Genomic DNA, 13,133 nt, shown 5'->3' on the forward strand with positions numbered 1-13,133 from the left:
TACGAAAGGCAAAATATTTGGGGAATTACAAAAAAAGTACAGAAAAGAAAGCGTAGAGAGTGATGTGAAAGGGCGAATCGACTGGTTACCAGTAGCTGCCACTGGAAAATAGTAAAAATTGTAAAAATCCTATTAAGCATTTCAGGGACGAAGCTCCTGTTCAGCTGTTGCGTTTGACACTTCTCTTTTGTACCCATTGATTCTATATGATTTTGAGGTATTTATGTTAGAAGATTAGGAATTTAAATAAGTATTTTTATTTTAAAAACAAAATTATTTACAATTTTGAATATTTTTCTTGAAACTTATAATGGCTATTCCTTATACTTAAATTTTATAAAATTTCTAATGGGTACATTTGAGTTCAACATTCACTTTCCTTACTTCTCCCTCTATACATTTTGGTGGGTGTATGCTGATTTTTTGGTGAGAAGGATCCTGGCTTAAATGTCTAATTTAAATGCATGTACTTTTAACAGTCGCAGACAGAGATTGATGATTGTTTTTGGAGTGTTCTTTGTGCCGCAAATAATTGCTTACAAATTTTGCGGCACAGATTTTCCTCATTAAATGTATGATATGTGTGCAGCGTAGAAGAGCAAGGACTTGCCAGCAGGTGCAGGCTTTCCCTTCATAAATCTAACCCCTAAAACACATAACCAACTCCTTCACATGTGTGGCAGGAACAAAAGGAACTCCACATATGATGTCATCTAATCTATTTTCATGTTGGATTTATGATCTTTAACAAATCTAGTTAGGCATGCTCACTTAACAGAAAATGAAAAACTTGACTACTATCTGAGCGGTTTATTGTGCATTTGAGGTGCATAGAATTTTAAAAGCATTTATCGTAAAATTTGATCGAATCGGAAGGGATACTTTGTCCACTTGGGCAACCCTTAACCACACACACGCACATCCTGTTCCGTCCTCTTGGCACTAACCAAGCAAACAATATAATGTACTGATTAGGAAGGAAAAAACAATAAATGGACCCATTTCTTTTGTTACGGAGGCAGATGAATAAATGGATGAATGCCACGTTAGATGAATGGTCTGTCCAACGGATGTCATTAGGGATCATTTACAGTGACCCTTGGCCAGGCGATGGATAACAAGTGACCACCAAGGGGATTGACTCGAATTTGAAATACCTCTATATTTATAAAAACTTCTGAATCATGAAGAGAATTCCATGTTCACGTGACTTAAAACCCTCTCCAAACAGTAGACAGATATTGAAAACCCCATAAACGGAAGTCCTTCAAGCCGCCAACAAAAATTTATCACCTCTACTGGAGAGGGGGAAACTACAATTGGATGCGCCTCTGCAAAAGGGTCACTCCATTGTCGCTCCAAATAAATATGTCAAAATCAAAATCGAGAACGAAACCGAAATCGAAACCACCGCCAACGCAACGACAAAGATCCTTTCAGGCCTGTAAAGTCCCAAAATTAGTTCCACCCAATTGAGTTTCACCAAATGCAATTTCTCTTCGAATTTCGGTGGCATGTAGCGAGTTTAACGTTGCACGCTTATTAGTTCAGGTAGAGCAGCACAAATCAGGCTGTAAATCGAGGGTCAGCCGTGCCAGGGTTCTTCTATAAAGGGTTAACTGTTTTACTCTTAGCCTGGTAGCCTAAAAAAGTAACAAAATAAAGATTTGGGAAAAATGTAATCATTATAATACTGAAAATAAATACAACGTCTTATAATATCATTTATAAATCACAATGATTAGTTAATACATTTGTAATTTGAAGGACTAAAAAACTTAGAATTTGAAGCATACATTTGGGGGCAAGCTTTCCTTGCATGGTCAAAGATTACTTTTCGAATCGTTACTATAAAACCGCCAAGCACAGAAACTTAATAAACTAAATTTTTATACTTTAAATTTTGGCATAATTCAAGTCACAAAACTGCCCCAAGGAGCAGTCTCACTTTTTCAGGAGAGCCATGCTGGCCTTCACGATGTTCCGGGATGAGATGCCGAACATGTCGAGCAGGATGGCCGGAGGCCCCGACCTTGGCACAGTGGGCACATACAGATGTTTGACAATAAAATTTCGATGGTCAGCCACGGCGCTGAGCACTGCCTCTCCCAGGCCGCCTTGCTGGTAGTGATCCTCCACGACAAGGATCCTTCCCCCGCACATTTTTCCGTGTTTTATGATCAGCCTGACATCGAGTGGCTTCACCGTGAAGGGATCCAGCACCCGGGCGGTGACGCACTCCTCCTCCAGTTGCTCAGCAGCCTCCAAGCACTCGTACAGCGTGACCCCTGCCCCAATGAGGAGCAACTCGTCGGAGGGCTTCTGTCGGACTATCTTGGCCAAGCCCACGGCGAACTTTTCGTCGTTGTTGTAGATCACAGTGGTGCACGGATAAGTGGTGCGTATAAAACAGATACCTTGGGTGTTGGCCGCCAGTTCCACAGCCCTTTCCGCGCTCACAGCATCTGTGGGATAAAAAACTGTACTGCCGGGAATGCTACGGAACATGGCTATGTCCTCCAAGCCCATTTGCGAGGGTCCATCCTCTCCGATGCTGCAACCGCAATGGGAGCCGACAAAATTCACATTCGTATGGGAAATGGCGCCCATACGGATCTGGTCGAAGGCGCGGGTGAAGAACGCGGCATGGGTGGAAACAAAAGCCACCGTGCGTCGCCGGCAGGTGGCGCCCAACGCCACGCCCACCAAGTTTTGCTGGGCTATGAAGCACTCTATGAACCGCTCTGGAAAGGCATTCCTAAACTTATCCGCATATGTGGCGTTCTTGGTGTCTCCGTCGAGGGCAATTACCCGATCATTGTTGGCTCCAATCTTGGAAAGAGCGGAGCCATAGGCCTGGCGAGTGGAAACCGAATCTCCCAGCTGATAATTGGGCGGAGCACATAGCACTATGTTTGTGATTTCGACCTCCGGGGCGCGGCCACATTTTCCAATCTTCTTGGGCAGCAAGCGAGCATTGGGATTGGATATCATCGACTTTGGGGAAACGAAAAAAGATGTAGTTTTTGAATTGCTGTTGGATTTCAAAACCTACCTGGAGGCGCTTGATCACACCAGTGGCCTTGGTTCCTAGGATCTGTCCGTGCATCTCATCGCAGCCCTCGATGCCCTGGAAGTCCTTGCCCTTGACGGTCCTGGCCAGCAGAGCCGTGGGCTTGTCCGGGGTGTTGGCCGCATTGTGGAAGGCCTTGATAAGCTCGTCGAAATCGTGGCCGTTCAGAACTAAAGCATGAAAGCCAAAGGCATCCAGCCTCTCCCGTAAAGCCTCCATTTCCGCGAATACGTCCACGACTCCCAGCTTGTTCACATCGACAATAACACAGAGGTTGTCCAGGCAATAGTAAGCCGCAAAGTGCAAGGATTCCCAAACACTTCCCTCCGACATTTCGCCATCGCCGATGATTACATAGGTGCGGTAGTCGGCCTTGTCTAGATATTTGCCCACGTACGCCATCCCGGCTGCTACCGCAAGGCCCTGTCCCAGGGAACCTGTGCCGACGTCGATAAAGTTCAGACGCGGCGTAGGATGACCCTCCAGATCGCTGTCTACCTTCCGCAGATTACGCAGCTCCTCCACCGGAAAGAGACCGGCCTCCGCCCAGGCAGCGTACAAAATGGGTGCGGCATGGCCCTTGGAGAGCACCAGCCGGTCACTGGACGGATCTCGGGGATGCTTCAGGCTCAGTCTCATCTGGTGGAAGAACAGCACCACCATGATCTCCGCCAGCGAGGCGCACGAGGTCGGGTGGCCGGAGTTGGCTGCCTGGGTGGAGGTGACTGAGTGGATTCGCAGCTTCTGGGCCACGTCCCTCATGGCCTGCAACACCTTTTTCTCTAACTTTGGGGACGACATTTTGTTTTCTACACCAACTTCCGAATTTACAAAATTTTTGAGTATTCAGGCAGCGGAGAGTCCTAAACATATCATTTCTCCTATCTGAGGAATAATGATACTATTTTATTATTGCCACCCTATTTTCTAGAGTCTTCCTTTTTATCCTTAAAAAACTTTCCCACACTCATAAAAAATCTTTAATTTTTTAGTGTTTTCTCCTTTTTTATTAATTGCTGGAAATTTATGGCAAATTGAGTGCGTCATAACATCCACTCCGCCGAAATCAATCAAAACACTGAGAATTCCCATACAAATCAAAGGCAATAAATATTTTGAAGGAAGCTGCTCAAAACAGTAAAACGCAAGAATCCCTCCCAGAAATACAATAAAAATTGCAGTGTGAATTTTTTGGATAAAAAGTGCAGTGGGCACAACACAAAAAAAGGTAAATTTTAGATGAAATGCAGGACTTACAACCCCTAGGAACCAATAAATGCCCATCAATGAAGCAACAAGAGGCCCGAAACCTCGCCCCAGTGCAGTTTTGAAAACAGTTTAAATTTGATTTGGGTGCGAATTGGAATTTGCTGGAGGGGTTGCATTGGATATTAACCCTTTGCCTTTGCCGCTGTCCGAGCGCTAAATAAATCATTTCTCTTCGATTAATTCGCTTGCTGACATGTGCACACTCACATGTCCCGACTGAGGAGGGGTTTACTTTTAAGTTTTTTTTACCCTGTTTTGAAGAGGGGTTATGCGACCGCTACTCATGTCAAATTTTGGCTTTTTGCTCCGCTTTGTAGTGGCATGGAAAATTGTCCATGCCCGTGCAGTCATAAGTTATAAATTAGTTAAGTTCCTTTCGAGCACTTTAAAGTCACCCAAGGGTTGGCTTCATAAAAAAGGGTTTCCCTCCGCTCCGATCCCTTTCCCTTTTCCGCGCCATTGGACTCGCTTACCCATGTGCGTCTTTTGAAATTTTTAAGTGCTTTGATTAATTTTTATTTTGATCGCTTCGAAATCAATATTGTTTGCAAATTTCTTGTAAATACCCGACCGAAGACACAGGCCCAGCAGTTGGTGTGTGTAATTTGTCGTCATTTGTAACGCCCAGACATTGGTATCCCTGATGTTAGCCATTAAGCAAGGGGTTCATATGTCCTTAAATCCTTTGGGTTTAAGAATTTATGTAGTGGAAATATTTTAAAAATTTTTATGAAAACTGATAGCCGTGAGAAAGGTGGTTAGGAGGTTTAATAAAAGAATAGAAGAGTTAACATTTAATTATTTTAATTCTTATTAATAATTCTGGATTATAACTACATAGAATATAAGCAGGATAGTTCCAATTACCATACTTTCCTTTTCCAATTTCCTAGTGAGTGGCAGGGAAAATCGAATATCGTTTCGGGATAAATGTTCCCAGGCTAAGCAGCTATCGACAGGCATTGAAATTTGACTAAGTGGAAACGATTGACCTATGTCCAAGCACATTTATTGAATAGCAGAATTTGCATGGGACCGATCTCCACAGCCTCCCTTCATCCCCCTGCCTTTGATCTGATGGCGACGCGTGTCCTGTTCGCCGATCCCAATTAGTTACACCCTTCAGATGTCAGGCGGTATCGATGGAGAGACAACAAATCAATTTGCATGGAGGATAACTAATAACTTTCGCCCGGGGTGACATAATTGTGTGAGGACCAGCTTGACCAGCCGGCAGTCCGCACATCATAACTCATAATAATGAAGTGAGAATGCCTCCGCCTGGCTTCTACCCTGGACATAATCGGCTTTCAATCCAAACAAAAGGACGTGGCCTCAGAAGTCACGTGCGTGCCTTCCAGTCCGTGGCCCTTTCTTTTCGGAGTGAAAGTCCTGACCGGCAAATTTGTTACGCTTTGATTTCATGTCCTTTCTTCAATGTGAAAGGAAATCGCGGCGACGGTGATCCCTTTTCGCTTTCCGCTCCTTTTTATTGTCTTGTCTGAGTGCCTACCTACTTGGAATCGTGCCCTTGATTAAATTATATAGCTTTATCCCCGAGCAGGAAGTGAGCCGCTCTCGTGACTGGGATAATTCTTTAGTAATCTTGCTCCGATTGAGATGTTGGCTTGGAAAAGGGTTAAATGAATTATAAGACATTTTTGATTACCAACTATTTCCATTCTTTAAAGTGGCTTTTTTTTACAAAATATTTATATAATTATTTGGCATTTTGATCTCCAACACCTTAAGTGATAAATAGAAATCAATGCCCACCATCTGCTCAAACTCAACCAGGGGGTATTGGAAATCTCCACTGTGCACCCAACTGTTGTGACGCTGTTGGTGTCTAATGATTGGCCAACTACCATAAAAAGGTGGCACTGATTTAATGGGAGCCCGGTGGTCTTGGTTTTCCGAGTTCCTCGCTATCCTCACCCCACGCAAATACTCTCCTTATGTCCGTCTCTATTTTCAATTTTGTTAATGACCCAAAAGTGGCGTAAAGCAATTTCAACCAAGCCAGAGTCTCGCACACAAGACAAATAATAGCTCAGCAGGACATTGACAACAACACCCGGGAACTGGACACTTGGAAAAATAGTGGAAATAGTTTAGGCCATATTTTTATTTCCATAGTATTGAAGGTAACAAAAAATGAAGACTTCTAGGAGTGGAAGAACTTAAAATACATTTAAGCATTTACTTAGTAGTTCTCTTACAAGCCTTAAGTATTTCTTTCCGTGTACCTGTGGTTAGTGGAATCGAAAAACAGAAACCAGACTGTCGACCTGAAATTGACTGCCGCTGATGGTCACTGGCCAAAATACCGATAATGAAGCGCAATTGTGTTCAAATCGCTGGCCAGAACCAAATTCCATTTCGGCCAATTAATCATATTCGGAGACTGAAGGAGTTACACATAGAAGGCACTTCGGGTTTCTACAAATTTAAGGTGTTGCCTCGTAAAAATAAATCATTGGAAATCGGGAAATTCTTTGGCGTTTTGTTTGTTAGCCCAAGACAACCTCCTGTGGTTTTGTGGGTGTTGACACACGTTTTTTGAGTTTAGCGTTTTCAATTGGTAGTACGGAGTATGGAGTTCGGGCAATGAATCATGAGATTAATGAACATGCAGTCAGTAAATGTCAATCCAAAAGAATCCAAAGAAGGCTTTGCTTAACTTCGCTTTAGCTTGGTCTTTAACATCAAACAATTAACTGGTTGGCGGGGCTTTCTTTGTCGGCACTTTGATATTTGATTTGACTCTTTTCCTGGACAAGCCAAGTGGATATATTCTAGCCATCCCCTACCGTCTTGGCCATCTTCGTTTGTGGTCATATTGCGTTTCACTTTCGCTCCACTTTCAGGCTTTTCGCATTTGGGGGCGTTTGTTTGCCTGGCCCTTTTCCACTTTTGCCTCTTTCCCCCTGACCACTTCTGCAGCCTTTTCCGCTTTAGTTTTGCCCAGAAAACTGGGTCACTGATGTCTCCCATTTGTTTACTCTATGCGAGGGTTCCTTCTCGGGTTAGTGTACTTTACGGCTAAAATCAATAGACTGGCTCACTGTAATTAGCTTTGACTTAAAGTGCATGCCATGCGAAGTTCAGGTTCTGGGTGGGTGGAACTCGGTCTGAGTCATTTTGGTCCGAGTCTATTGTTATGGCAAAGTGGGGTTAATGACGCTGAAAAGCTATTTCTAAGTAAAGGAATTACATTCTCAGTTAATATTTTTAAAATACATTATTCTTTATTAGCTCTAAAATCTTTCCAAAAAGCGATATTTTCCCCAATTCTTTGTCTTCGATACTTGCTCCTTCAGCTTGGTGCTTCGATTATAGAATGATTACATAAATTAGTTATATATTATTAATTTTTATGTAGAATTATTTACTGTGGCTTCCGGTTGGAGTGCTGTTGGAAACATTAGGACTGACCATGGCCACTCCTTGAGTTTGCTGATAGGCAGCCGCTAAAGGAGGCATATCGAAATTATAAGGAGCGGAATAACTAGAAGAGAAATAGGAAATTTATTCCAATTGCTATAGCTCAAGAGAGAACAGATCCTACCCCATGTGACTCAGAGGATAGGAGCCCGCATCCATTTCGTAGCCACCTCCCATGCCATAGACCTGACCTCCGGTGCTCATCTCGGCCAGTCCAGCGGTTCCAGCTGGACTGTAGCCGGGACAGGTTTCGAGGGACAAGCCGATGCCCATGCCGTTGGGGAAGTGGTTGAAATGGTTGCCCTCTGTGGAGTAGGGCTTGTAATCCGATGAGTATACTGTTTGGGTCTGCAGGCTGTCATTCGCGAACCCCCCACTGGTCCCAAGGAAACTCGAAGCAGGCATCGACAAACTCGAAGCCGGCATCGACATACTCGGAGAAGGCATCGACATCGCTTGTGGAAAGTATGATTGTGCATCTAAGAAACAAGGAAAATAATATAAAATATATATAAGCAGTTTCAAAACAACCTATAGTAGAACTGGAATAAAACTGTTGAGCACCCATGGGAGAACCAAACGCGTGAGCCCCAAGAGGAGAACTAAATGCTTGCGGCATTCCTTGGAAGCTAGGTGGGGCTGGTTGGGCTTCTAAAAAGTACATAAGGTTAATAAAATATTTCACTAAAATAAAAATAATGGAAAACCTTGATTGTTGCTTTCAAACATATGTTGAGATCCTGAAACTGATGTCATACCTTTATTAGCGCCGCCATGCAAATGTGGAGGAGCTAAATGGAGGTTTTAAAAACAAAGTTAATTAATAATTAGTAAGGGAAAGCAGCTCCAAATTACCTTGACTGGGATTAACGTAATATGGCTGGGCACCTTGGCCATAGTTATTAAAATAAGGCTGCGATTGAGCACTGACTTGGGCGAAGGTCTGCTGAAGTCCTGTTTTAAAAATACATTTTCAAAAAATATTTGGCAAGTGGCTAGTTATACTTTTAACCTTGCTGTGCCGTGGCATAACATTGTTGAACACTTTGCTGGTATTTTCGCATAAAACTCTCCATATCATAGCCCCCGTTGGCACTCTGAGCGGAAGGACTAGCTACCGTAGTATTATTCCCACCTTCTCCTGTATATTGGGCTGGGGGAGGTCCCCCGTTTTGGGCTTGATTCATTCCCATGGTTGGAAGGCCCATCGGGTACATTCCATTTCCAGGATAAACGTAGTAGGACATTCCAGTTGTGGGGTCCACGCTCATGGGCCAGTTCATCGACTGCTGGCCCTGGTAAGCATTTTGTTGTTGTTGGTAGGAGTACTCGGTCGGTGGCTGCTCAGATGGCTGCATGGGGCAGCAACAGCATCCCGATGCCAGAGAGCAACTTGGAGCCTCCGCACTTGGCGGTGGAGCGGTGGGTGCCGCACAAATTGTGGGCTGATTAACGATCGTCTCAGTGGAGGCCGAACTACTTTCCGGCAGGGACGGCCCGTAGGTGTAGTATCCTCCATCCTGGGTGATCTCTACCGCAGAAGTAACAGTTTCACCAACAGTGGGAGACTGTTCTTGTGAAACAGCTGCTTGCCAGCTGCAGGAAGGCTGACAAGCTGGACCTGAGGGGAAAAAGGATATCAATAATAACAATTTACATTTCATCAACAACTTCCACTCACTTAAGCTGTAGTTACTATAATTCATAGCCTGGCTAGGCTCTTGCTTCCCTTGACCCGATTCGATGCGAAAATGTGAGCTGGGGAACAAAGAAATAAGTATAAAGCGTAATAAACCATACTCTGAAGTGGAACTCACTAGCGCAGACTCATATCCTTCAGGAAGCTCGTGAAATCGCTTTCTGCTTTAGTGTCACCCTTTTTGCCCTCTGAGCTTGACAATGAACTGGAACAAGTGGCCGATGAACTCGATTTGGCCTTTTGCTGATCGGTGTCGCAATTTTCGACAGCCTTTGTCTGGGAACCTAGTTGCTGGGCACTCTTGGACTTGTAGGTTTTGTGGACATCGTCAAAGCTCTCGATCGAATTCAGTATCCTCCTGTTCTCCTCCTCCCCCGGATCGTCACTCAAGGAATCGGCATTATCCTCGTTGTTACCCGACGGGGTCATTATGGTTCTAATATCGAAATCCTCGAGCCAAGTGACACACAAGGTGTCTAGCTCATACTTAAAAATTTTTTAAAATTCAATACGATTCATTGACGTCAAAATTTGGTTGCTTCGCTTAGACTCAAAACAAATAGCAAGCCATTAATAAACCCATTATTCTTTGCAACCTGTGACTCGCTGGCCACTTCCACCCATTCGCAGTTCCCACCTGGCTATCTCGGATCTCCGATCAGCTCAACATGTGTGCTACCAATTTAACCAAATTAACCAAAAATATGTTATCATAAACTGTCTCCTTCGCGAGCATAATTGCAGGCGCGAAATGGAATTCGAAAGACAAAGCCGAGCGAATTACCCGATCCAGGACACGCGACTGGCAATATAAGAGCATTTGCATACCCTATAATTTCCCCCTCGCTTATCAACGCCAACAAATCAAGCCGCACGAGAACCACACGCGAAAAAAAGGACAGCCAAGGACCCTAATTTCCAGGACGCTTATTGTCATGTCACGACAATTAAACAAAATTTTTTCGAGCCCTGGTTCCAGTGCGCTTTTAGAGCGATTTAAATTAAGATAGGCGGCAAATTAGCGACCCGAAATGTTTGCATAATTATTATTTGACTGGCGAACTTATCGGGCACTCCTGATCGCTCTCCGGCACAGATGTTACACTTTTTTTCGCTCCCGGGGTTAAATGGGTTCTAAAGGATTCGTTAAAGGGTACACCCCCGGTATCAGCGACCCGATGACTTGGGCAATCTAGCCACAGACCGAGATCTGCGGTTAAGCGTAACCTTTGGATTTTAACCCTTTCTGACCAAAGTGTGCCTGGCATGACACAACAGGAAAATTCCCAGTACGCTCGCGTTTAGATGGAAAGTGTTTTCCCTTTTCAAGGTGACATATTGGTTTTCCCCGATAAAGATCACTAAATGTTTGCTTCCTCCTCCCCGCCCTTTTTTGTGAGGAAACGGGTGTCCTTGGCCATTTGACTGCTCAAAGGGTTAAGTGGAGGAGAGGGTTAAGGACACCAAAGGGATATAACTGGAAAGCAGTTAGTGTTTGTAAGGTTCTGAAAGACTTTCAAGTCCCTTTTTCATCTGAAAATTTTTTAAAATAACAAAATAATTGTTTAAATAATTTTTTTTTTATAAAACTGTATTTATTTTTTCTTATTTTCCTTATATAAAAAAGATTCAATTGCTTACAAATGTTAATTTTGCATTTGATTAATTTATGTTTAGTTTAATTTGCAATGCCAAAGAGGAAATAATAAACTTGTAATTTTGCTAAAATCATTAATAATTTTAAAATACATTTTGAAATTTTGTTAATTGTATCAAAATTGCAAAAGTTTATTTTTTTTTTTTTTTTGCTTAATTCTGTCATTTTTCTTAGTGGTTCGGCGGTTCTTTTGTATTTTATTTTCTGTAGCTAGATTATTGAGATTTTGTATTTTTATTTTCTTGTTTCTTGTAAACATATAAAATTGTTGTTGCTTAAAATCTATTTTGTACAATTGAGTTGTTGTCCTTTGTTGTTCTGGCTGCATTTCTTGGTTCTGTACTGAAGTTCTGTATCTGTAAGTTTACTCTTTAATTACCATACATGTTAATAGGTGAAATGCTAAAATTTGACAATTAGTTTTTACTTGAATACGATATTTGTGGTTTTACTCATATGTATAGACACTGATTAGGTTTATGATAATTATAAATATTTACTGAATCGTATCTTGCTCGGATCTAGAAAAGAATGCTGAACCAACCGGGAAACCTTTGCTTGCAAAATTAAACATTTTCTCCACTGAACTGAAAACGGAAAATTTGACACCCAAAAAAGTAACCAACAATCAATATCACTTTCAGCAAGTCGATGACAAATTTTGAATTTTCCTCTTTATCTCTCAAAAATAGTTTTAAAAATATTTTTCTTATTTTCTTGTTTGGAAATATCCATTTTTTTTACAAAAACCTTTCTGTTCATGTCCATACCCAAAAAGAAATCACAATGCGCTTTGATTGAGCCTGCCTTTCCATGAAAATTTCTCGACTTTCATTCCTCCAAAAAAGTGAAATGGAACCCAAGTTTAGTTTCCTTTCGGGGGGGCATCGGTCACATCCTCATCGTCCTGACTCTGGCTGCCGCTGCTGATCTCGAAGGATATTTGTATGACCGTCGGCCGTCGCTGGCTGGAATTGTAGCTGTAGATTCTCAGGGCGTAGCAGAAGATTTGGGCCAGAAGATCCCAGCACCCGAACTCGGACATCGTCATGGCACCCTGCTGTCTTCCCAGAGGCACTGAAATGTTGGCACGAAAGTGAGGACGCTGTTGCTGTTGCTGCCGGTGTTGTTGCTGTTGCGGTTGCTGTGGTGCTGCAGCAGGTGTTGCCGATGTCCTTTGATCCTGGGCACTTTGCTGATTGCTTCTGGCCAGCAACTGGGCCTGGTCGGGTATGTAATAGGCAATGGCCATTGTTGATATTTTATACAAAATATTTTTATATTTTAATTTTGTATGTTTAAGTTTGTTTTTTATAAAATTTTTCTTGGCTTGGAATCACTATTTGCACTTTGATTTGCTTCAAGTCTTTAGTTCTCTGTTCAAGCACTTTATTCCTTTCTGAATTTTCTCTGACTCATTTGGCGGGAAAACGTACGAGGAAAACTTGTCGCTTTTTGGGAGACGAACTTTTCTGGTTGTGCGTTTTTCGCTTCCGCTTGTTATTCAATGTTCTCTGGTTGAGGCTTCAGCATGGACTGACTGCAAATATCCTTGCCGCAGTCACATTTATAAAATAGCTGCCAGCTCTCTGTTCCTGTAGGAAGCGCGACCTCTCTCTCGTTCGGTGTTCCACCACCCCACGGTGTGCGCGTTGTGTGTGTGCTTTGTTTATGCCAACAACCAACCAATTGAACCACCAACCACAGGCCTCACACCACCGCCGAAACGCCACCACCGCCACAACCACCGGGAGTGCCACCCCAAAAAACACGGTTGCCTTTGTTACCTTTGCTCCGGATTCTCGAGGGGGAAGCAATCCTCCCGAGAGAGAGTGCGAGTGCGAGAGACACCCGGAAAATGCGAGAGAAAATGTGGAAAACGTTTTACGTAGTGGTCTTACGTTAAATCCAACGTAAGCTTACGTTTTCGAGGGGTGGTTCGCTTTCGAATTTGAACTCCAGGGGCTAACTTTGGTTTACTTGGTCTT

General features: G+C 43.1%; 3 protein-coding genes across 4 annotated transcripts; all 3 read right to left on the reverse strand.

Moving 5' to 3' along the window:
* Nucleotides 1-1,707: 1,707 nt before the first annotated feature.
* On the reverse strand, nucleotides 1,708-3,948 carry LOC6493691 (transketolase-like protein 2). The gene is made up of 2 exons (XM_001958208.4): nucleotides 3,056-3,948; nucleotides 1,708-2,997 (listed from the first exon to the last, which is right to left on the reverse strand). Exons 1-2 carry the CDS (start codon nucleotides 3,872-3,874, stop codon nucleotides 1,945-1,947), a joined length of 1,872 nt encoding a protein of 623 aa, XP_001958244.1. The 5' UTR covers nucleotides 3,875-3,948; the 3' UTR covers nucleotides 1,708-1,944.
* Nucleotides 3,949-7,567: 3,619 nt separating this feature from the next.
* LOC6493690 lies at nucleotides 7,568-10,035 on the reverse strand. Of its 2 annotated transcripts, none has more exons than XM_032454319.1 (9): nucleotides 9,607-10,035; nucleotides 9,471-9,547; nucleotides 8,802-9,404; nucleotides 8,645-8,743; nucleotides 8,497-8,580; nucleotides 8,321-8,440; nucleotides 7,914-8,268; nucleotides 7,738-7,853; nucleotides 7,568-7,672 (listed from the first exon to the last, which is right to left on the reverse strand). In XM_032454319.1, the coding sequence occupies exons 1-9, from the start codon at nucleotides 9,915-9,917 to the stop codon at nucleotides 7,662-7,664; spliced, it is 1,776 nt and encodes a 591-aa protein (XP_032310210.1). In that variant the 5' UTR covers nucleotides 9,918-10,035; the 3' UTR covers nucleotides 7,568-7,661. The 2 variants fall into 2 exon arrangements, with proteins under 2 accessions (XP_032310210.1, XP_001958243.2); XM_001958207.3 differs by having other exon boundaries at nucleotides 8,802-9,410.
* A 1,042-nt stretch (nucleotides 10,036-11,077) lies between these two features.
* Nucleotides 11,078-12,818, reverse strand: LOC6493689 (cell death protein Grim). The gene has a single exon (XM_001958206.4). It carries the CDS (start codon nucleotides 12,395-12,397, stop codon nucleotides 12,011-12,013), a length of 387 nt encoding a protein of 128 aa, XP_001958242.1. The 5' UTR covers nucleotides 12,398-12,818; the 3' UTR covers nucleotides 11,078-12,010.
* Nucleotides 12,819-13,133: the final 315 nt, after the last annotated feature.

The sequence above is a fragment of the Drosophila ananassae genome, chromosome 2R (assembly GCF_017639315.1).
Source record: "Drosophila ananassae strain 14024-0371.13 chromosome 2R, ASM1763931v2, whole genome shotgun sequence".
In the NCBI taxonomy this organism is placed as follows: domain Eukaryota; kingdom Metazoa; phylum Arthropoda; class Insecta; order Diptera; family Drosophilidae; genus Drosophila; species Drosophila ananassae.